This window comes from Phyllostomus hastatus, unplaced genomic scaffold (genome assembly GCF_019186645.2).
Source record: "Phyllostomus hastatus isolate PE091 unplaced genomic scaffold, TTU_PhHast_1.1 phas_contig_62, whole genome shotgun sequence".
Lineage (NCBI taxonomy): Eukaryota > Metazoa > Chordata > Mammalia > Chiroptera > Phyllostomidae > Phyllostomus > Phyllostomus hastatus.
Window position 1 is genome coordinate 17581360 of NW_025333921.1, and position 25166 is coordinate 17606525.

General features: G+C 42.0%; 1 protein-coding gene across 8 annotated transcripts in view; it reads left to right on the forward strand.

The window, feature by feature from the left end:
* Positions 1-25166, forward strand: part of NEO1 (neogenin 1) — a 260180-nt gene that overhangs the window by 215733 nt on the left and 19281 nt on the right. For 4 of the 8 annotated variants that reach the window (XM_045848485.1, XM_045848491.1, XM_045848488.1 and 1 more), the window contains exons 14-22: positions 3449-3559; positions 4584-4778; positions 8545-8640; positions 11131-11354; positions 11437-11575; positions 13404-13511; positions 14902-15096; positions 15746-15778; positions 18531-18599. In XM_045848485.1, coding sequence (XP_045704441.1) covers positions 3449-3559; positions 4584-4778; positions 8545-8640; positions 11131-11354; positions 11437-11575; positions 13404-13511; positions 14902-15096; positions 15746-15778; positions 18531-18599 — 1170 coding nt within the window. The remainder of the gene's footprint in view (positions 1-3448; positions 3560-4583; positions 4779-8544; positions 8641-11130; positions 11355-11436; positions 11576-13403; positions 13512-14901; positions 15097-15745; positions 15779-18530; positions 18600-25166) is intronic. The other 4 variants (XM_045848486.1, XM_045848490.1, XM_045848487.1 and 1 more) reach the window with 3 other exon arrangements.

A 25166-nucleotide genomic window follows, 5' to 3' on the forward strand; every position in this document is an offset into this window, starting at 1 on the left:
GCGGAGCAGGCAGCAGCAGTGAGAAGCTGCCTCTGACAGGCCCATGCTGGAGGTGTGGGCAGCAGGTTGGCTGCCACCATGGCTTCTATTGTAGGGGAAGGGCACAGGGCTTGCCACCCGGCCATGCTCCCCAAGTGCGCCAGCCTGAGCCCCCTCCCCTCCCTTCTTAGGGGCCTAGTGCTGCTGTGCTCCAGGGAGGCCCTGGAGCATTCAAGAGGGGCCTGAGAATGTTCCTGGACCACACAGTCCCCAAGACCCAGCCTGGGACCCAGGAACCCTGTCCCCTCCACAGCCAGGAAGGAGGAAAACCCGAGAGAGCCCTGTTTCCACCCGCTGTTCCACTTAAGGGCTTCCTCCAGCACCCCTACACAGCCCGCATGCAGGCCGTTGCCAGAGCCCCGTGTGCTGGTTGGCAGCCGCACTGTGACTGACACTTGTGCTCTCGTCTTCGGCACTTCCTGACCCCTCCTCCACTTCCAGGGCAGGGGCGTGCCCCTGTTACACCTCCACTTGTGTATATGTGGCCTTAAACACCACGTGTGCGTAGCTGTAGCGGTGCAGTAGTCATTCTTGCTACTTTGGGCATAATAAAGTTTTAGAAAATTCTGTCAGGGATAGATAGTTCCTTTTGTATAGTTTTTTATGTTCAACAGAGCAAGTGTGGTATAGCTCTACTGTGGGCTCCCCTGTAGATGACAGTGTCCCCTCTTCCTTCCTCAAGTAGGGGAAATGGAGTTGGTTTAGCAAGGGCAAGTTCACGTTGCAGGAGACCATGTGGGGGGAGATGAAGTGCTTTTTGCTTTTTGGCTATTGGGACTATGCTGACAAAAATAGAGACAGATACCCTTAAGAAACCATCTTGGGGTTCTAGCGGAGCTGGTAGGTGAGAACGACAAAAATTGGAGATGTTGTTACCATTATCTAGGCCCTGCGAATTAATGTATCGCCCTTGCGGAACTCGAAGCTTCCCATGTGTTGCCTCCCTCCTGGGCAGACACCGGAAGGATGAGAGGAGCAAAACGTCAGCCACTTCCTCCGCCTCCAGAGGCCCAGCTCTCCATGGAGCACAGATCTGGAGTCAAAAATATGAGTCTTCCTTTCTTTATGCGTTTCTAAAAATTGAGATAGCAGCAGACAGTGAAGCAGTGCACTATGGTAATCCAGCAGGCTTTTCTCCCTGAGCCTCCTCTCCTAGATGGGGCTGCTGTCAGAGCAGAAGGTGAGGGTGTCTCCACGGGGCCAGGCCCCTCTGTGCGCGGGACCGCTGAGGAGCCTCCCTAGGGGAGCATCCAGCACGGTTGCTCACAGATGTTCTTAAAAGTCAGTTTCTCATTTTACTCCAAGTACAGTTAAAGAACATTTCCCATCTGTAAGGCTTTTATTTTGAATATTTAATAGTAGATATTGCTGTGTAGCAGACACTGTTGTTGTTGCCAATAGTGTGAAAATAAGAGTACAATCCTGCCTATGAGGAGACTGTTTTCTCCATAAAACCTTTAACACATAAGGAAAATACCATTTTCATGGTAAAAACAGATTTTTCTTTATCAAGAAAATTCTTGCACTTAAAAATAATATTTAGATTGATTCATTTGTTTAACAGACTTTATTCCATTTTTATTAGCATGAGCTAGCACTGGGTGTATATAATAGTGTGCAAAAACGGAGATCTTTGCTCTCTTTAAGCATTACCTTGAAGCTTGATAAGTGTTAGAGAATAATATGGATTACCAGGATCCAGCACTGAGCAGTACCACGTGATTAAGTTTTAGCCAGGAGTCATTCGTTGTTTCTTCTTTTTGTGCCACTTAGAGCACTTACCATATTCTGCCATATCTTTGTAGTATGATTTGTGTGCCTCAGTGTTAGTCCATGAACTCTGTCGGTTACTGCCGGGGAGAGGAATTCTTAACCTCTATACACATGCGTCCCTGGCTTGGGCATGCTTATATGAGTGCCCTCCCACTCCCTCCCTCACTTCCTTGCATTCTAACTCTCCCCAGAGGTAGGGGAGGGCTTGGTAATGTGGTTGCTGGTGGCCCAGACTGTTGTCTCCTCACTGCCGTAGACACGTGCACAGCCACTCTGGCTACTTTCTGCTTCGTGTTTGCAGGGAGGAGACGGGGAGGTAAAGTGACGTGGGCCCAGCCGTTTTTCTTCTCCTGCAGCCTTGCTTCTTGCGGGCAGATAGATTGAGGGTGGTCTGCTGAGAACAGAACCTGCCGCCTCTCCTCTCCAACGTGTGACAGGACTGATTAACCGAGCCAGGGTTCATCGTGGCCAAGTTCTCTCAATAGCTGACTCTCTGGAATTTCTGTACTGCGTTCCTGGCCAAAGATCCCAGTATTCAGATATGGGAAAGTAGAACAATTTTTCATAACCCTTGTAATGCCTATCACAATGTCTAGTATTCAAGTGATCTAAAAACCTATGCATGTGAACTGCATACTTAAAAATGGTTAAAATGGTAAATTTTGTGTTTATTTCAACACAGTAAAAAATTGATTCATGAATATATGAATATTGTGTGTTGCTCTACTTTGTAGAGTAGACTTTGCATGTGGATCTTTGTTGCCCTTAACACATTGGTAAATCATGGAGTTTGTTAGCTGATAGTAAATACGAAGATTGCATAAGAAAAAGGCTTTGCTCCTTTTTGACTTATTGTATATACTTATGAGTGAGTAGGCTATTGAGAAACAGATTTCTGGGCTGTTTGGTGTTTAAAGTTTTTTCCCTGGTTATGGAATGGCTCAGACAACAGAGGTAATGTGGTAGGATTTACATTTTTTTATATTCTTATTTTATTTTTATTAGGTGACATTGGTTAATAGGGTCATGTAGGTTTCAAGTATACATGACTGTGGTACACGATCTGTGTATTGGATTGTGTGCCCTCCACCCAAAGTCCAATCATCTTTCATCACCATGTATTCGGTCCGCTTTACCCTCTACCCCTCCCCCTCCCCTCTGGTAACCACACACTGTTGTCTGCGACTCAGCTGTAAGAAAAGATGAAATAGGAGTTACATCTTGCATTCTTTTCTTATCTTCAGCGTCTTCTAAGACCAACTGCCTTTGTTCCTTTGTTCTAGCTCTTTCATTATTCTTGGCCTCTTTTTGGCCTTAGCTTCCATAGTAACAAAATGAAGTGATTGCATTCAGTGACCTCTAAAATGCCTTCAAGTGCTTTTAAAAATCTGTAATCGCCTGGGAGCTGTACTCATTTTGTTTTCTTCTTGGATTGTGTGGACCTCACTCCTGCTTGAGAGGTGGGAGATCCTCTGTGCTGTATTTATGTATTGCTTGTTTTGTACTAACTTTAAAATTTTATCAACATATTAGCTATGTACTGAGTTGGTGGATGAGATATTTGCTTTAATGTTAGATCTTTTGTTTTTCCAAAGCTCTTATTTCAGTTTGTCTTTTTTTGTCATTTGGGTCCCAGGTCTGGATCGGGGGACTGAATATAATTTCCGAGTGGCTGCTCTAACAGTCAATGGCACAGGCCCGGCTACTGACTGGCTGTCCGCTGAAACTTTTGAAAGTGACTTAGACGGTAAGAACCACAATCAGCAGCATGGACACAGGAGGCACTAAGTGGCGTCCAGTGAGTCTGGTGGGAAGGCCCGGGTGCGAGGCGTGCAGCCCTTCACTCTGAGCTCTAGTGCGTTACGCTGCCAACACTCCCGTAGTGCAGCACATTCCTGCGTTTCCCCTCAGCGGCTTTCAGAGAACTGTCTCTTTAAGCAGAACCAGAGCCAAAAAGAAGGTACAGGTGCCTTAAGTCTTTTTTTTTACCACGGCCGTGAGGTACATGAATGGTCTAAAATATAAAGCTGAGCCATGGGAATCTTGCCTTTATTTGTGTTTCCCTTCTTCACCACAGACACCTTGTCCTTGTCCTCACCTGTTTGTTTAGGCAGTCAGTCCACATGGGTGCGTGGGTGTGCCTTTACCAGAGACAGGAGCTGCACTTGGGGAACAGAAGACCCTGGGTCCTTATTCTCGCTCTTGGTTTGCTAATTTTTAAATTAAGATAGCAGTTTATGCCTTGAAAGAGACTGTAAATTGCCACCTTTTTAAGCTTCTTAAATCAATTTGTGTTTCTAAAATTTCATGTTTTCTGACTTGTCATATGACTTGGGAGAGTGAATCACTAAATGCTACAGCTGTGATGTGATCCTTGATCTCCTGCTGAGAACAGGGTTCTTATTAGCTGATGTTTCCACCTGTTAAGTTAGGGAATCAGGTGCGGGACCAAAAGGAATGGCTACTAAAAGGCAATTTATTTGTTTTTTTTCTGTTGGGCAGAGGTTCTTAGATCTCTTTGTCTTCCCTTCAAAATTACTATTGTAGAGTTTTATTTTTCAGACTTACTGGGTTTTGTCTTCTTCTCAGAATGCAGTAAAGCCATGGGCCGCTCTACTGTACATAGAGATTCTCTTTGAATTCTTCTTGGACATCATGGAAAAAACTCAGCACCAAATAATTTGTCAGGAGACTGCACACCATTCCCCAGGGGTGGTGGGATGTTCTAAAGGAAGGTGGATCTCATCTTGCTTTTCCGATTTTCTTCTCAGAAACTCGTGTTCCTGAAGTACCTAGTTCTCTTCACGTCCGTCCGCTTGTCACGAGCATCGTCGTGAGCTGGACCCCTCCAGAGAACCAGAACATCGTGGTCAGAGGGTATGCCATCGGCTACGGCATCGGCAGCCCGCATGCCCAGACCATCAAAGTGGACTATAAACAGCGCTACTACACCATCGAAAATCTGGGTGTGTATGTCAAGTGGGGGGAGTAATGGCACTTGGTGGTTGCTTTCTTTTTACCTTTTTATTGTGTAGTAATTTATTTTAATAGAAAATTTCAAACTAGAACAAAGGATTCCTGTATATCCTTCACTCAGATTCCCCAGAGGTTAACATTTTACACACACCCTTGTTTCTCCTCTGAACCATTTGAAAGGACGTGCAGACACAATGCCTCTCTGCGTACTAACACCTGACACACATTTCCTGCAAACAAGGACATGTCCTCTCATAGCCACACTAGAGTGATCAGAATTAGCAAGTTAACACAGAGACAGTATCTGCAGACTTCACTCGTGTCTCACTAGTGGTCTCACTGCTGCCCTTTGTGACAAAAGAGAAGCGCTGTGCATGACCGCGTGGTGCGTTGTTGTGTCTCACTGGTCTTCTTGGGATGGAGCAGTTCCTCGGGTGGGTTGGTTTTTTACTTGAATGACTATGACCTTTGTGAAGAGTGTAGACCATTTATATTTGTAGACTGTCCCTTGACTTAGACTTGTCTAGTATTTCCTCGTTCCGTTCAGCATGTGCCCTTCTGGAGGGGGGTCCTGGGCACGTTGTGCTCTTGTCTGCACGTTGCGGTAGGGGCGCAGGAGAGCCTCACTCGTCACGTTGACTGTGATCTCTTGGCTAAAGTGGTGTCTGCCACATTTTTCTTGCATAAAGTTATTTTTTCTTCATGATTAATAAGTACCTTGCAGGGAAGATATATCCTCTTTGTAAATATTTTATTTCTCATCAAACTTTCACTTACTAGTTTTAGCATCTTTAGTAATAGTTATCACTATGGTGTTTCACAAATGGTGATTTTCTAATTCCATTATTTCTTCTACATTTATTAGCATCCTTAAAAAAGGAATTGCTTTCCTTCTCTTTCATAGTGAAAGGATGGCCAGTGGCCAATGGTCATCTCTTTATAACTGGTTCCCCTCTGTCCATTTGACACCTCCCATCTTTCGTTAAGCACTTTCTTCCTCTTTGACATGGTAAGATGTTTCAGGTCCTGGTATTTCCTACCCTTACCCTTTGAGTCAACCATTTCTCCAAGGAACCCTGGTTACTTGGAGCGTGGGATTTAGAAACCAATATTTGAGCAGTCTGCAGACTCATTGTTACTGTAGATAACCTTGAGGAATCCACTAAAACTAGAAGTGAATTTAGCAAGGTCACAAGATACAAAGGTGATATACGGAAGAGTTGTATTTCCATACTCTTGACAATAAGCAGTTGGAAATTGGAATTAAAATTGCATTCTCCCCAATGCAATCCTAAGTAAAATTCCAGTAGACATTTTTGTAGAAACTTGTAAACATATTCTAAAATTCATATGGAAAATCAAAGGAACTAGAATAGTCAAACATTTTTTAAATGAAAAATAAAGTTTAGAAGACCCACAGTGCAGGACTTACTATAAAGCTATAATAACAGAGACATCGCGGTAGTGCTGGTATAAGGTAGGTGATTAATGGAGCAGAATAGAACCCAGAAATAGATCCATATGTGTATTGTCAATTGACCTTTTACAAAAATGCTGAGATAATTTAGTGGGAAGAAGATAGGTTTTTCAGCAAAAGGTATGGTAATAATTGGATAACTGTATGACATAGAGAAGGAACCTTCCTGGACCCTTATTTCAGACCATGCACTAAAGCAGACCTAAATGCAAGAGCTAAAATTATACAATTTCTACAAGAAAACAGGACAAAGTCTTCATGACCTTGGGGTAAGCAAGGATATCTGAGGATGCAAAAAAGCACAAGTTATAAAATTAAGAAATTAATAAACTTGACTTTATCAAAATTTAAAACTTCTACTTTTGAAAAGACCACCAATAAAATGAAGAAGTGAGCCACAGACCAGGAGAAAATGCTTACCATTCAAATATCTGATAAAGAATTTAAGTTCAGGATTTGTTTTAAAAAACTCTTACAGCTCAATAAGAAGATGACTGTCCGGTAAAAAAGTAGGCAAAAGATTTAGACAAACAGCCCTGGCTGGTGTGGCTCAGTGGATTGAGCACTGGCCTTTGAACCAAAGGGTCGTTGGTTCAATTCCCAGTCAGGGCACATGTCTGAGTTTCAGGCCAGGTCCCCAGTGGGGGGCACATGAAAGGTAACAACACATTGCTATTTCTCTCCCTCTCTTTCTCCCTCCCTTCTTCACTCTCTAAAAATAAAATAAATAAAATCTTAGAAAAAATACCAAAGAAGATAAACAGGAGGACAATAAGCATGTGAAAAGATCCTTATGTTTCCGTGTTACACGTTATCACCTTTCTGTGAAATTACAGGATGGACAACACTGATCTGCAGTGACAAAGGTCAGTGGTTGCCTAGAAACGGGTGATAGGAATTGACTGCAAGAGTCACAAGGGAACTATTTGGAGTACTGGCAATATTCTTTGCATTGATCGTGGCAGTGATTACTCAGATACACATATTTGTCAAAACTCAAACTATATATACCACTTAAAGTGGTACATTTTACTATATGCCATTTATACCTCAAAGTTGACTTACAAAGCAAGAAAATGAGAAATAGTATTTACTTAATAACACCTCTTTTCATTGAGTCTAACTAGCAGCGTTTTACACAGTCACCTAGAGGGAGTGTTGCCTTCAGTCTGACATTTCTTGTAGCATCACCTCCAAGCCTGTTGTAATCCGGGGCAGATTTTGTCCAACCAAGAAGTCTTCATGGGGGCCAGATCAGCTTTGGCAATTCCTGGATTTGGAGTCTTCCCTCCCCCTCCCTCACCCTCCCTCACCCCCTCAGAGAGTTAATGATATTAGCAATTACTAAGTTAACAGTTTTTCTCTTGTTTCTCTACCTTGGCTGTTCTAGTCACTGTCCTTCTTCTGAGAAGGAAAGGGATTTGTTTAATTTAAACTCCCATCTATGGCTTACAAAACATGAATATCCTATCTACTCATTCTAATCCAAGCCCCACACTGTACAGTAACATTACTAAACCACCCATTAGCCGAGGCCAAGAGAGCATGCAGGCACAGCCAGCCTCGCTCCACTGACTTGGGGGAGTTGATCCCAGATGGTTTTTCTACACAGTAGTTTCCCCTTATTCGCTGTTTCAGCTTCTGCAGTTGGGTTACCCAGGGACAACCAAGACCTGAAAATATTAAATGGAGGATTCCAGAAATAAACAATTTATAATGTTTTAAAAGGCACACCATTTTGACTGGTATGATGAAATCTCAAGCCATCCCACTCAGGGCCTCCCTCCCGGGACACAAACCCTCCGTGTGCCCAGCGTCTCCGTGCACAGCGTGCTGCCTGCCCGCGAGTCACTTGGCCATCTTCGGTCCTCAGATTGGCCGTCAGAGTCAGAGACCATGTCTACACTTATACCACCATTAGTTATTGTTCATCTGTTACGGTGCCTAAATTAGAAATTAAACTTCATCGTAGGTGTGCACACACAGCACAAAACAGAGTGTGTGTGTGTGTGTGTGTGTGTGTGTGTGTGTGTGTAGGGTGCGGTGTTATCCCTGGTTCCAGGCCTTCCCTGGGGATCCTGGAACACACCCCTGCGGTGAGGGGGCGACTGCGACGTAACGTAGCCATCTCCCTCTCCCTGCGCTCCAAGTAATCCCTCGTAAAAACTTTTGAAGTCTTCTCTTCTTATTTCCTCTGTAGTTAAGATCATGCAGTCACCCTTGAATTTATAAAATTCTTTGGTGAGAATTTAAGTGTTTTGACTTGTTCTTTTCTTCAGATCCCAGCTCTCACTATGTGATTACCTTGAAAGCATTCAACAACGTGGGCGAAGGCATCCCCCTGTATGAGAGTGCTGTGACCAGGCCTCACACAGGTAAGGTCTGCTGTCCTCTGGCCTTCTGCTTTTTCCCGCGAGGCCCACCCCCTGGAGGGCAGTGGAGGGAAAAGCATGTGGCAGTTCAGGGTGCAGGCTTCCCATAAGAATATGGGCTTGTAACATGGAATGTTCTGTTAATTCCTGTTTTGCTTTTTAGAAAATATTAACAACCCTGTCGTGAACATTTCTAGATAGATATGTAACACATGTTTTTAATGTGTTGGGATCTAAGAACCAGAGTTCTGACAGAATTAAAAGTGATTTTTCAACTATTGGTCATGTGAGTTCTAACTAAAATGAGTAAAAAATGAAAAGATCTCTGTATCTCTGGAGGAATTACACAGGTTACTGATGATAACAGTAAATGTATATGACTGATAAACCCAACACTTTCTTCACTAGTCACCTGAGCTGGTTGGGAAAGTATTTTTGTATGTGCTTTTCATAAGCTTTATATAAAGGATATAAAGTCAGATGTACTGTCCATGTGATCAACTGTATATTTATTACAAAAGAGACCAAATACTCATTTTTTTCTTTGTAATTTATTTAAAATATCTTTAAATGATTATACATATAATATAAAATTTCCATAGACATATAAAACATCTACTTTAGATCTGAATGACAAAGTGTATCACAGTGATATATTAGAGTTGAAAATTTTTTCTAATAGGCACTGAGAAATCAAAGAATTCGTCACTTTCGGAAATGCTGTTTTCCATTTGTTTCCCAGAGTTGTGAATCTGTACTGCTTGCTGTGTCGTCTGGACACTTTTGTGTGATATTACACAGTCAGTGTTACTGTTCTTGAAAAGAGAATCTCTGTGCCGCCCGCCCCCTTGGGCCCTGTCTCGACGAGACCAGCCCGGGCGGTTCTGCCCTGTCTCTGCTCCTCCATGCTGACAGTCCATAACTCCTTTTAAAGAGAGCTTTAGCATTCCATAAAGGGGACAAAGCAAGATCAAAAGAGAATATTAAATAAATAGTTTGGTACTTTCTTAACTCAGTCTATAATAGAAAAAAACAAATTTGAATTTTTTTAATGTGACTTAAAAATATACAGGGTCTGGCACAAGTAATGCCCAACTGTAAGCATGTAATTCTGTAACATAATATCTCACCCAAGCACACCATGTGACATTTTAGGTGAAATGTTAAAATTAAAACTATAAATTATTACCCCGATATTATTACCCTCCCAACCACACGGAAGCAGGCGTTAAGTCTGCCAGACCCTTAGTTTTCTGGCTACAAATACAGAAGGAAATGATCCTAACTCATGTGACCTAGCTGCTTTTTTCAAGAGTTGTTACAAAGGAAATATTTCCTCAAAGAAGTCTCATGATTTTTGCATCTGAAGGTACATGGTCTGTAACTAAGTGGTATTTGTTTTGTGTCCTGATCTTGGAACGAGGCCCTTGACTATGCGTGCTGTTCCCGTTATTTTTGGTCCCCGTTGTGAGGAAATAAATATACAAATGGAGACTATTACTTTAGCATGGCAATTATTTGTAATAATTGGCCCGTGTCTTTTCAGATTTTGACTTACAGGAAGGGTTAATCACAGTAACTATGTGGGAAACCCTTTTAAAACCTTAACTTAGAATACGTGAGTGTGTGTACACTTACACAGCCTGTTGGAAAAGCCCAGACAGATCCTGGTGTATTGCTGTGGACTTGTGGTCCGTGGTGCTTTGTACCTGCTCTGCCCTCTGTTTTGCTGAGAATGTGTCTGTTGCACACAGCACAGGACAGCACTTGAGGACAGACTTTCCTTTCCATCAGATAAGTACTCTGATTTCCAAAGTTCATAAAGACTAAGTTGCTTGGACCCATAACTACTATGGCATTCCCATGACTCACTGGGACTCCCAGTGGGTTGTTCTCCAACCCACCTGGAGAATGTGCAGCAGGAGTCAGCAGATGTCAGCTGAGCCCTCGGGGGCGTCACACTCCTGAGTGCGAAGGCTGCAGTGCCCTGGGCCAACCTGCCGGGCTCGGGGCTGAGAGCAGGGCCTTCCTGCGCCCTGTGGCGCCCAGTTCCAGCCGCATCCCAAACCTCGGCCCTGAAGTACCAAAACAGATCACAAGCTCTGTGTTGCTTGCTCAGAAATTCTGCCTTTGATTTTAAAAGCAGTTTTTATCTTTTCATGGTCCTTTTGGGACAGGAAGTAGAATTTTCAAGTAACTTAAAAATCTAAATATGAATATGTTAATAATAATCACTGGATTATCAAATTTTAATACACCTACAAAATACAGTAGAGAATTTACAGTTAATTAGTGTTTTTCTAGATGTTTTTCTGAAAGAACACAAGTGGAAATATTCTTTTAAATGAATGGTGGTGATCTATTAACTCTGGGTTTTCTTTCTCTTTCTTCATTTCTCACCTTTCATTCCATTGTATTACCCTGCATTTCCCTTTTCTTTTGTTTTTGTTTATGTTAAAATGCCACTTCCCTTTTTAATTACTTTTTACCCAGACACTTCTGAGGTTGATTTATTTGTTATTAATGCTCCATACACTCCAGTGCCAGATCCCACCCCCATGATGCCACCGGTGGGGGTCCAGGCTTCCATTCTGAGTCATGACACCATCAGGGTCACATGGGCGGACAACTCACTGCCCAAACACCAGAAGATTACGGACTCTCGGTACTACACAGTCCGGTGGAAAACCAACATCCCGGCAAACACCAAGTACAAGGTACTAGTATGTGTGCTCTGGGCGAGAAAAGCTAACTATTGAGATTTTCTAAATCTAAAGTTCTTGAATCATATGTTTCCAGAACGCAAATGCAACTACTTTGAGTTATTTGGTGACGGGCTTAAAAGCAAATACACTGTATGAGTTCTCTGTGATGGTGACGAAGGGCCGAAGGTCCAGCACATGGAGCATGACAGCCCATGGGACCACCTTTGAATTAGGTACGTGTTGTTGGAGCCATACGCCGGGTGGCATTTCCTCTTTGCGAGATGTGAAAGCCAGTGGAAGTTCCTGCTGATGTTGTGCCATGTTCCAAATCATTTCACTAACTGAGGCAAGAGCTGAGCACATTAGTTAATGTATTTACCAAGCATAAAGCAACTGTAGCTTGAGTTCAGTATTTGCTTTTTCAGCTGATGAATTATGTTTTCATCATCATTGTACAAGAATACTACAAATAACAGGATAATGCAGTACAAAGTATACTAGATTTTAGGAATCAGGAGACTTGAATTCAATCCCAGTCAGCCATCCACTGACTGTGATCATAAGCAGGTCAGTCAGCCTCTGAATCTCTTTCTTCCAGAGGGGTAATAACCTCCGTCTTTCCTACTGTATAGGGTTATGGTGGGGTAAAACAAGGAGGAGATGGGAAAGTACATGCTCATTTACAAACACTGTGCAGACGGGAGGGATCGTTGCCATTCATCCTGCTTTCCCGGTGAAAGGCCCGCCCTTCTCCCCCTTGTGCTCTCCCAGCACGGGGCCGAGTGCAGTCCGTAGGGGTCTGTTCCAGTCCCCGTGTGTCTCTCCTGTGTATAAAGGGTGAGAAAGGCAGGTATAGTGTCTCCTCAGACGGCCTGGCCCTAATGTGTCTTTGTCTTCTAAACAGTGGGTTGAACTTCCTACAGAGAAAGGGATTTGGATGTGGAGAGTTAGAAATACAGTGCACAAATGCTTACATAGACCATGAGTTTGTTTTCTCTGCCAGTTTTAAGAGTATTTTCTGCTTTAATTCCAACAGGTTAGCTAATAAAGTATATATTGTGTATTTCCTTAGGATGTTTACACTTCACCAGGCTTTCTTCCATTTTGTACTAGGAGGATTCTCTCATTTCCTTACTAGTGCATTAAAAGTTTTCGGCCATAACTTGAAAACAAGAAACGCAGTCATTTTTATTTTGTTGGTGTTTCTGTTACACAAACAACTTTACATTTTAGAGCAGTAAGTTCAAATAGTTGACAGTATGTTTTCATTGCAAACTTAAAATAAAAAACATCAATTTATAAATCATGTGTTCTTTGAAGGAATTCAGGGTTTTCAAATATTTGGAGAGCCAAATATAGGTGAGAGAGAAAACTATTTTACATTTTAAGATATCTTAACAAAATAATTCAAATTAAGGGAGAATGTTATCTTAGAAAAATCACATAATGTTTCTCATTTTCAGCATCCTGATCTGTCAAGCAGGGTAGTGGTAACTACCTTTCAGGTTGCCATAAATACTAAGTGAAAAGTTATTTGTAAAAAGGCTGATGCCCTGGCCAGGTGGCTCACTTGGTTGGAGCATCATCCCACACAACAAAAGGTGGGTTTAATCCTGGTCAGGGCACGTGCTTAGATTGTGGGTTCAGTCCCCAGTTGGAGCTCATACAGGGTAGGGGGGCACTGATGGATGTTTCTCTCTCTGTGTCTTTCTCTGTCAGATTAATAAACATATCAGGTAAAGATTATGAAATAATAATAAAATAAAGTGCCTGGTGTATAGTAGCTACTTGGTAGGTAACTCATCTTTTGGTTTCCCTCCCTACTCACCACGTACATTCCCGGCCCCCGGTTGAGCGGCCAGGTCTGTGACTCCACCGTGTGCTGTTCTCTCTCTGGTGTTTCGCATGTTCATCTTTTTATTGGAGTTGTTTATAGACAGACTGTGAGTTCTTTGAAGTGAGGAGGCTTTATCTTTTTTGCCTTATAAATGGAAAGAGTTGAGGAAGTGGCAAATAAAACTGAGAAGGACAGGAATTACTGAAAGTATCCCTATTTTGTAGTCCCAACTTCTCCACCCAAGGACGTGACTGTTGTGAGTAAAGAGGGGAAACCTAGGACCATAATTGTGAACTGGCAGCCTCCCTCCGAAGCCAATGGCAAAATTACAGGTAAGATGACTTTGAATGTGTGTCTGTCCCCTTTTCCTGCCTGGCAGAAGCACCCCAGAGAGTTCTGTGTTGTTGGGAGAAGTGGGAGTCTGAAGGCCAGCTTGGCCGTTTTAGGAGGTGCTGTGAGTCATGACAGTCCTGAGAAGTGGAGCAGGGGGTGCTGCTGTTTGCTCACAGTGACACAAAAATGAGCCACCAGCTCGGTGTTTGTGGGGTGCAATAGACAGACTTACCTATTTTCCTCAGAAAAGCTGCCCTCTCTGCCTTGGACTAAGATGACCTGCTCTAGAATTAAAGACCCCACCTCACTCTATAGAGTAATTCCCAGGAAACAGATTCTGCTCTTTTTTACCCTGAAGCCAAAAAAAGTCCATTGGACTTTTAATTCCTTTTCCCCCTCCAGGGCTGCTACTTCAGCTTCCTGCACTCTTCCACCTAACCATTAAAGGTTTGAACTGTGCTAGGCCTTTGAAAACACCTGAATGTTTCCTTAGCCTTCCATAGGAGAACCTTTCCCAGTAAACGCTGCATCAAGAAGGAAAGGGATATATCAAGAAGGAAAGGGATTTAGCTGTTAATTATTCCCCTTGGAGCCTCTGTTCCACGTACCTACACACTGATGAACAGAAGTTTGTCTTAGGAAGTTCCTTGGCCTTGTTCTGCCCCAGCTTTCAATAGAAACTCCTTTCCATAAATTCGTGGTCTTTTGTGGTTTTTTTAGGTTTTGAATTTCTTCTTTCATAAAAGAATCTAGCATGACTTGACCTGCATTGCATTTTCTTTGCCTTTAAACCCCAGTAAAAATGTACTGTGTGGGTCAGGTAGGATTGTGGTTGTGGGCCTCTCTGCCTCGGCCATGGAGATTGAGTGCCCTCTGGTGGAAGTTACCAGGTGACATTTCACTGCGGCTGCCCCAGATCTAGGAGAACTTACCAGAGGGTGCTGCCCGTCTCCCAGGAGTTTTTCTCCCGAGATGTCACATTGGTGAGAGCTAAAAGAGCATGTTAGGCCATTGATTGGTTTTCAAAACTGTACTATTTTAATTGTAGACCATTGAAGATACATTTTTCAAATATTAACATGTTGCAGTGATTGGATGCTTTTCCTTATAGGATTTCTTAGATTCTGAGGGTACTTAACCCTAAATTTTCTATCTTTTATTAGTTTTGTTACTTCAGTGGCTGATATAAATGATAACCCATAGCTTGGCACTGTGTAAATTGTGTTTTTTCTCTATTATATTTAGTGTAGCAATTTGAATGCATTTTACTGTTGCTGTTTATTAATCAGCAACTGTTTCTCTAGTTGTTTGTGCTCTAACATGTAATTTACTGATTTCAAAAGAAGCAGCAGAAGTAAGATTTCTTTTCCCATTAACTGCTTTGGACAGGTTACATCATATATTACAGCACGGATGTGAATGCAGAGATACACGACTGGGTTATTGAGCCCGTTGTGGGCAACAGGCTGACCCACCAGATACAAGAGCTGACACTTGACACACCGTACTACTTCAAAATCCAGGCTCGGAACTCCAAAGGCATGGGGCCCATGTCTGAAGCTGTCCAGTTCAGAACACCTAAAGGTAAGGCTCCCCGCAGCGTGGTATATAATGTGCCTTCAGTGGGTCTGTGCTTGCACGTGTCACTTCAGCATGTCGAGACCATGGATGAAATAAGGAGTCCTTATGGTGAGCCACACTGTGTGCATTTACCTCAAAATGATCCCCCCCTCACCATTGCCCACCAGATTGGTGCTCACTAGGCCACTAGCCTGACCGGATCATATAGAAGGGAACTCTGACTTCAGTCTGTTTGAGGCAGTGATGTGAAGCTATTTATAGTCAGATCAGGTATGATTCTCTTTTCCTGTACCAAGTAATATATTGTGCTAGATGATTCTCTTTCAACACATGCAGGCTCCTAACTTGAAAGGCTTATTTTAGACCTTTGTAGAGAGAAAGACTAAAAGGGGCCCTTTAAAGAAACTCTAGATAAGAAAGTAAAGATAAAGTATTGAACCAAATGAGCTCAGGAATAAAATTTAGTCGGGAACTGAGTCTTTGGAAATACAGAAACCACATCTGGGTTTCTCTTTAAAAAAAAAAACCCACCTCAATCTGTTTGGAAGTTTGTGGGGTTTTATTTTTTTTCCTTTAAAAATTATGCGTGTCCCATCTTCAAAGCTTGTGACCCTTGCTCTTGTTTTTTCTCCCCCTGTGCTTGGCCTGTTAGCGGACTCCTCTGATAAAATGCCTAATGATCAAGGTAAATGAGTAGATGGCCTCTCTTTCTTTTCCTCTCTTTTGTGACTTACTATTAGCTTTTTGTTGTTTTTGTTTCTTTTTTTTTTTTTTTTTTTGGGAACTAGTACCATGTGTTAAAAGCCATGTTATTTATTGGCCAAAGTGGAGTTGAGTCCATGTTTGTGGCACTGGGGTATCTGAAAAGCTAGGAGCTAAATAGACTAACAGGGAAAAAAATTGAACAGAATGAACTGAGTTCTGCGGCTGTTGGAGACTGGCCTTAAGTGTGAGTCCCATTAGCACTGACATTGAAATTCTGTAACAATTCTGGGCATAATGAGAGCAAGCACACAAATTTGTGGCGTCTAGGGTTTTATTAGTATCTCTAAATAAAAAGTTGTAATCAGATTCAACAAATATCTTATTTTCTTCCTCCCACAAAGCATCTACAAACTTACCTTTTAAACTGATTATTCATGACAAAATTAATGCCATTTATTCTTTTACCATAAGCTTAATTCAGAGTTCCTTTTCCATTTTTTCACTTAAATGTATCTGCTCACTTTTAAAAACAATAGAGAAAAGAATTTAAATCAATACCTAGGAAGCATGGGCCTCCGTGTCACCATTCTTGAAATGATATGTCAGGTCTTTTCACTGCAGTTGCTGTGGTGGAGGGTAACTGCGCTTTGTGATTGTCATCTCTGGTGATTCAGCTCAAGTTGTTGTCTGTTTTCTATACTAAGAAAGAACAATAAAAGTAAATTGGATGATTGCTTTTGTAATTTAGGAATAGTTATGAGAAATACAGTTTTTGGATCTTGGTTAATGGCAAGAAGAGACAGAACTTGAGGTTTCAAGTTTCAGGACTTTAGAAATTTGTTTGCAATAACTCATTTATTGCACAGTACTTCAAAGAAACCGCAGACTTGCTTTTGTACATAGCGGGTGCAAGGAGGAAGCGTGAAAAAAGAAAAAGACCGTCCTGCACATGTGCAGAGCGTAGACACACTCACGGTCCTTCCCCAGCTCCGCTCCACGGGCCAGGGTGCAGGTCTGAGCTGCACCACAGCTCTGCATCCAGAGTTCTTTGTCCATATTTTTTTTCGTGTGTGCTTAATCCTTGGGATTTCTTGCCCATAGGTTAACTTTAAAAGAAAAATTGTTGGGAAATACAGGAATTAAACCCACGAGCTCATTTGCAAAGTGTGTTCTTTGGCAATTATTTACATAATATGATACTCTGAAGAGATTGGCTTAAATGTGGGCTACCTGACAAATAAGTACATTTAAACATGAAGAACCGTACAAGTGCTAGGTCATCCCACCGACTAGACTTTACCACAGTGAAGAGAGCAGCCAAAATCGTGGTGTGTGGTGTGTGCCATCGGGGAGGAGTCACGGCCACAGGCCTGAGGGCTGGAGTGATGAGTACGGCGGCTGAAAAGGGCAGTGAGTTACGTTTTGGAGTTTGCCTCTTTGGATACCCAAGGACTTCTGTCACCTGTTGGAGTTTTGAACTTCTGGAAACAGAAAACATTGTTTTTGTCTCTAGTTTATTGTGTTAAATGAACTACATACAGAAAATTTCAGATTTTAATTTTTCATTTCCTCAAAGTCTGATAATTCATAGAAGTACTTGACATCAGTTCTAATGTTTTACAGAAACAAATCTAGTTTAGGAATTTCTAGCCAAGCTTAATTTATAGAAATGACTCATTTATAAGTGTTTTCTGAAACTTCATGCCTCTGCCTCTGAGGAGAGAAAGGTTCGTTATGCCTGTAACAACCGTGGTCAGTGTTCATAGGACACTTGCTGTGTGTCAGGCAGCACCCAGAGCCTTTCGCAGAATTAAGTTTCCATCTGGCCCTCACAACAGTTTCATGAAGTACATGCCATCACCATTACTGTTTTATAAATGAGGTAACAGAAATCTGAAAAGTATACAATGATTAAATAACTTGCCAAAAGTCAGGTTACTTACCTGTTAGCCGCTACCTGACAAGTGGAGCCACTGTGCAAGGGCTGACAGTCTGCTCAGCTTTGTGCTGTGAACAGCGGTTTTCACTGCGCACTTCTTCCAGCCCTGTTCAGAGTGCCCTGGTGCTGCCCTCTGGCCCCACACTTGGGATGCAGGGATGCCTTTGCTTTACTGGGAAAGGGCTCCTTGTATTTGCTTTACCCAAGCAGCTTTTTCTATAAATGTGAAGAACAAAATTCAAGACCAATTCAAGACCATGTTCAGGTGACTGAGCAGGAACTATGACCCCAATGTGAACTTCCACTTGCCTTCCTGCTCCTGCTGAGGGAAAGGCAACTTGATAATTTGAGAAAAGAATCCAGTCCCTGCTAGGCCCTTCTAGGTTCTTTACTGCAGAAGAAAACCAAACCAGTCTTCGTGGTTCCTTTTCCAAGGGAAGCTATTTTGCATAAGTGCTCTGAGCCATCTTTCAAAAACTCTTTCCTGGGCCAGAGAAGTGGCATATGCCCCCCCCCCCCAGTGTCAGCAACAAGTGGCAGTTGAGTTACACACTAGTTACGCCTTGGAAAGGGTGTCAGCCTTTCAGATGCCTCATTGCATAGAAAGCTATACCTTAGCTTGCTTTGCACAGATAAGACTGTATTTCCCCCTGTTGTTGATGTGTTTCTTCATTTTCTCATGAACAAAGTAGCTTGAAAATATTTTTTTGTAGAAAACACTCATTAGCTGTGAAATGGACTTTTCACACCTGTGGGTTGGGTTGCTACTGACGTGATTTTTTTTCTCCCTCAGCCTCAGGGTCTGCAGGAAAAGGAAGCCGGCTGCCGGACCTGGGACCTGACTACAAACCTCCAATGAGCGGTAAAGCCCCTCCTGCAGCTCTGTTGACCTGCTGTAGACATGACACAGTTCTGCTTTATGTCTCGAAATATCCTTTGTAGCTTGTAGAATGTTACCTATTTCCTTTATTTAATAGAGTTAGCTTTAGGCATCTATCTGGCAAATAAGTCCTGAACTACTGCAAGCCCATTATTATAGGATTTATAAATAAAATTGTTTCTCCACATATCCAACTTGAAATAAGACTAATTCTAAATAAGCAAGTCTTTTTTTTTTTGCCCACTGCCTCTAGAAAAGAATTAGAATATTGTTTCCAAAAATAAACCATCTAGTGGAATTAGCCATCACCCAAGTCAAATAAATGCTTCGGAATCATTAATTTCTCTCTAAACTACTTACCATAGTGTTTGTAGTTTGAGAATTCTAAAAAAACTCTTCCCACACTCGCAGCCATCCTAAGAGCTGGTGCCCTCTATTACTCAAATGATGGCACTTACTCTTCTACTGAACGTCACCATTTGTACGTTACTTTCAGACATGAAATCACTGAACTTTGGGGAACAGATATCATTCCCATTTTTAAAAAATTATTTTTATTGTATTTTTTCATTATAATTTATTCCCCTTACACACACCTCCCCCTGCAGTGATCCCACTGTTGTCCATGTCCATGACTACTTTTTCTTTCTTTGATTGACCAATCCACCACCTAAATATCCAAGAGGTGTCAGCCTACTCTCTCTGTGAGTCTGTCTCTGTTATGCCTGCTAATTCAGTTTGTTTGTTAGATTCCACATATGAGTGAAATATATGGTATTTGTCTTTCTGTGAATGGCTTTTTTCACTTGGCATAATCATTATTCTCAACCATCAGTGCCTCCTTCAGGAATGGTAACATTTTCTTTAATTGTACATGATAGCCTTTCTGGCTAAAGTAGCCTTTGTTGTAGGTCTTTGCTTTTCATCACCCTCAATATTTCATTCCAGTCCCTTCTGGCCTGAAATGTTCTGTTGAGAAATCAGTTGACAGTCTAATGGGAGCTCCCTTATAGGTAATTAACTGCTTTTCTTTGTAGCTTGTAAGATTCTCTCCTTATCTGTAAGCTTTGCCATTTTAATTACAATGTATCATGTCGTGGGCCTCTTTTGGTCCAGCTGGTTTGGGACTCTCTGTACTTCTTGATCTTGTGTGTCTTTTTTCCTTCACCAGGTTAGGGAAGTGTTCGGTCATTACTTCTTCAAATAGGTTCTCATTCCCTTGCTCACTCTCTTCTCCTTCTGATATTCCTGTGATGCAGATACTGTCCCAAAGATTTCTTAAACTGTCCTAATTTTTAAATATTTTCTTCTTTTTGTTGGTCTGTCTGGGTGTTTTTTCCCACCCTGTCTTCCAAATATTTGATTCAGTCCTCTGCTTCATCTAACCTACTGTTTATTCCTTCCATTGTATTTTTTTATTTCAAGTATTGGATTCTTTATTTCTGACAGGTTCTTTTTATGTTTTTTTTTAAAGTTCTTGAGCATCGTTATAATCATTACTCTGAATTTAAATTGTTTGCCTCTATTTCATTTAGTTCTTCTTTTGGAGAACTCTCTTGTACTTTCATTTGGGGCCTTTCTTTGTCTTCACATTGTCTTTGTGTTTGTTTCTATGTATTTGGTAAATCTGCAAAGACTCTTGTGTAGGCCTGTGTCAGACTCTGCCTGTGACTGGTTCTGGGCATCCTGTTTGGAGCTATAAGCAATCCACAGCTTGTGGCTCCCTCTGCTGGGCCTGGATGTGCATGTGGAAAGGACCAAGCTGATCACCAAGGCCAGCTTTTACCAGCACCAGGCCTTGGGGAGGGTCAGCTAATGTCTCAGAGCTTCCTGAGACCCATCTTCACCTAAAGATTTTCTGTTAGGCTTAATCACTGAAATAGCCTCCAGCTGTGCTCCTCAGCAGGGCTTAAGCTCCACAGGATGGGGCTATTGCTTCCTGTCAGGTTATTGCCACTTGGAGGGGACTGCTTTGCCTGAGAAAGTTGGCTCCTATGGTATGAGGAATGACTCGGCACTGGGACCTGGTGGCTGACCCTTCAGCTCTCTCCTCAGAGCCATCTGCCCCAGACTCTCCTCATGCATCTCTAGTCCACTCTGCCCTCCCTCTGCTTGAGCCCAGGGTAAGTGGCTGCAAAAAAAATTTTGTGTGTTGGCCTCTTAAGTGGCTCTTTGCATCTCCAGCAGTCTCCCCCTGGCAGACAGAAACTCCACTGTTTTTCACAGCCAGGTGATGTTTGGGTTCCATCTGGCTCTGGTGCTGTAGGCTGTGGAGCCCATTGTGGGATTTAGAGCCCACACTTTTCAGGGGGAACCCTCCAGCTGCTGAAATACCACTCTGGAACTCCAGCTGCTGCCCATGGGAGCCCAGCCAGCCCTCTCGTACCTCTGCACTCCGTGCCAGTCTTACTGTGGTGCACTTGATTATAAGGCTTCTCTCCAGCTAGTGTTCGGTTGGTTATTCAGGATGACTTTTCTATAATTTAGGTGTAATTCCCATTTGGTCCTGGGAGGAGGTTAATGCAGCTTCCACCAACTCTGCAGCCATCTTGGATCTCCTCATTCCCACTTTCAACCTCAGGGGACTTAGTGGAGGTGTAATGTGCCTGGGCCCACCCACTCATTATGGAAGTCCTAAAACCAAACCCTGGGTCTTCTGCTATCTCACTGTGCCTTTTCCACTATTACACACAGCCTGAAAGGAGCAGGTTTTATACCAGATTTATAATCTGGTGTTGGTGAAAACCCATGCAAGTAGCTATTAGAAATAACCCTTGCTGTGTCTACCCCTGCTGGTGATGCATGAGAGACAAGGGCCTGTCCCCTGGAAACTCCTACTCTGACTGTGGAAATAAAATGATTGCTTAATCTCTAGCTATCTGTTTAAATAAAAAGTGGTACTGCCCAGACTTCACTGAAATCAGCCTGTTCTTAGGACAGTGAGACAGATTTGCATGCTTCAAGAAAGTTTTAGTGTCTGAGTTCTAGGACTTTGAGTTTCTTGGGCTACATATGTTACATTTATGTGCTGATTATTCAAGGTTGTAAAAAATGGAATTATTTGTCTTTTCTTTTACTAATGCATTCATTCATTCACATTTTTTTAAGGTTCAGGTGTTATATATTAGGCTATGAGAGCAAAAGAAATAAGTAAAAAACTACCTAACAGAGAAAAGGGAAAGCTCTGTAGAAGATGTGATGTATGATCCTTTTTTTTAATCCTCACCCAAGGATATGTTTATTGATTTGAGAGAGAGAGGAAAGGTGGGGGAGGGGAGAGAGACATCAATGTGAGAAACACTGATCAGTTGCCTCTTACACATGCCCTGACTGGGGATTGAACCCACAACCTTTTGGTGTATGGGACAATGTTCCAACCAACTAAGCCACCTGGCCAGAGCTGACCAGATTTTAAATGGTGCATAGGAGATTGCTAAATGTCACAGAGGGGTTCGTACATTCCGGGAAGCAAAAATAACATGCCAAGGCATGGCAGTATAAACAACCTGCTTTCCGAGGGGATCACACTGCCTGGAGGCAGGATAAAGATTCTCAGGTTAGAGAAGGTTGGTTAGAACCAGCCTCTCAAAAGCTCAAGTACCAGTGCTAAGAAATGTGAGCCTCATCCTATCAGTAACATATGTAAGATGTCTAATAGTGGTAAACTGTGACGTCCAGTTATTGAGTATCTACTATTAGTAGACAGCGAAGAACGAGTTGGGAGTAAGAGTATAAAGTCCAAAAAAATGGTTAGTAAACTGTTGAAATAGTTCAGATGAGGCTTAAGAAAAGGCCTATCGTAATGTCCCTGGTAGAAGGGGTAATGTTTCCTTTGGCCACTCACTCTTTCTCAGAAGGAAGATTTTGGCCAGCTCACAGTTGGAGGTCAAATGACAGTTACATGAGAATTAGCCTCTGTTGAATGCAGGGAAGAACTACCCCCACTTCAGCTTTCCTCCCAACCCCTGAGAACTCCCCAGCTTCTCAGTTCAACGCCTGCCCCGCTGCATACCCCACCCGGTAGTTCTGCACTGTTGTTAATAACGATTCGTGTAAAGCCTAAATACAGTCTCATTTCATTGACTCCTAGTTCTGTAGTCTTTGCCATATATAAAAACATCATTTTTGTTTTTTAAATATATTTTATTGATTATTCTATTACAGTTGTCCCAGTTTTCCCCTTTGCCCCACTCTACCCAATATCCCCATGCCCTCCAGCATTCCCCCCCTTAGTTCATGTCCATGGGTTATGCATATAAGTTCTTTGGCTTCTGTATTTCCTATACTGTTCTTAACCTCCCCCTGACTACTTTGTACCTACCATTTGTGCTTCTTATTCCCTGTACCTTTTCCCCCATTCTCCCCGCTCTCCCTCCTAGCTGATAACTTGCCCAAGATCTGCATATCTATATTCTGTCCCTGTTCCAGTTGTTTGCTTAATTTGTTTTTTAGATTCAGTTGTTGATAGTTGTGGATTTGTTGCCCTTTTAATGTTCATAGTTTTGATCTTCTTTTTCTTAAATAAGTCCCATTTAACATTTCATGTAATAATGGCTTGGTGGTGATGAACTCCTTTAGCTTTACATTGTCTGGGAAGCACTTTATCTGCCCTTCCATTCTAAATGAAAGCTTGCTGGATAGAGCAATCTAGATTGTAGGTCCTTGCCTTTCATGACTTGGAATACTTTTTTCCAGCCTCTTGCCTGTAAGGTCTCTTTTGAGAAAGCAGCTGACAGTCTTATGGGAGCTCCTTCATAGGTAACTGTCTCCTTTTCTCTTCCTGCTTTCAAGATTCTCTCTTTATCTTTAACCTTTGGCATTTTAATTATGATGTGTCTTGGTGTGGTCCTCTTTGGGTCCAACTTGTTTGCGACTCCCTGTGCTTCCTAGACTTGTATGTCTATTTCCTTTACCAAATCAGAGAAGTTTTCTTCTTTTATTTTTTCAAATAAGTTTTCAATTTCTTGCTTTTCCTCTTCTCCTTCTGGCATTCATATGATTTGGATGTTGGTATGGTTGGCAGTGTCCCAGAGGTACCTTACTATCCTCATGTTTTTTGTTTTGAGGGGGGGTTTTTTTGTTTTTTTTTTCTCCTTGCTATTCTGGTTGAATGCTTATATCTTCCTTATGTTCCAAATCATTGATTTGAATCCCAGCTTCATCCTCTCTGCTGTTGGTTCCCTGTAGATTTTCCCTTATTTCACTTACTATAACTTTTATTTCTTCCTAGGTCCTTTTTCTTTTGCTGCTGTACTCAGTGAGTTCTCTGAGCATCCTGATCACCAGTGTCTTGAGATAGGTGGTTGTCTCTGTTCCACTTAGTACTTTTTCTGGAATTTTGTTCTGTTCTTTCGTTTGAGCCATGTTTCTTTGTCTCCTCAATTTGGCAGCTTCCCTGTGTTTGTTTCTGTGTATTAGGTAGAGCTGCTTTGACTCCCTGTCTTAGTAGCATGGCCTATGGTAGAAGAGGCACCCGTCTGGATGAATGTGACTTCTTAAAATCCTTGGTTATGAGATTCCCATACAGCTTGATTATCTGACAGTTCTGGTTATTACTTGTTTTGAGATCTAGCTGTAATTCTTTCTGTGGTTGTGCAAGGAGGTGAAGCATGTTCACCTACTCCTCCATCTTGACCAGAAGCCTATTTTATTTTTTAAAATACTATTCTAGTAAAGGTCAGTATGCAGAATTCGAATTGTCTGTGTGCTTACCATTTTCTCAGATATGAAGAATAAAAATGAATCAAATGTAGAATAATAAACTCTTAAGCTTTCCTAAATCAGCCCAGATTTTACACTGCGCTTAGATGTAGCCTATAAAATCATAGAATCAAAACTAGAAAATCAGCTAATCTGATGTTATAGGAGGGATTCCCACAATAAGTGTAGTTTGCATTAATCCTAAATTTATAAACTAGGGTGTATATGAAAATCACTTTGGGAGCTTTTTCTAAAAATAGCTTCGCAAGCCATACCTCATGGTAGGAATTTATCCTACCACATCCCAGAATGGCAGAATGACTCAGTACTTCCAGTGACTGGACACTCATTATTTGGCAAAGCAGTGCATTCCACTGTTGTATAGCTCTAATTGTTAGAAAGGTAAGAGAGAGAGAGAGAGAGAGGGAGAGAGAGAGAGAGAGAGAGAGAGAGAGAAGAGACTAGAAAGAAACACATCAAATATCCATGGTGGTTAGATCTGTATGATGGGGTTTCCATATGTTATAATATGAGCCTGCATAACTTTTATGATGAGATTGGAAGCAAAAATGGAAATCATTCAGAAAATGGAAATGAACTTAGAGTAGAACTAGATTATAGGAGACCTCTATAAAAAGCTTGGACCTCATCCTGTAAGCAATGGGGAAATAATAAAGAAGAAAAAAGAAAATCTAAATGTCCTAAAGGCTCTAAATAGCCTCTGCGCAATCTCCAGCCTCATTCTCTTTTTTTCCTGCTCACTTCCTTCTCTGTAATGTTGCATAGCTCTCTTTGCTTAAACAGCAGTGGCTACCTCTCTCTTCCTTGACCATGCCAAGCTCATTCCTG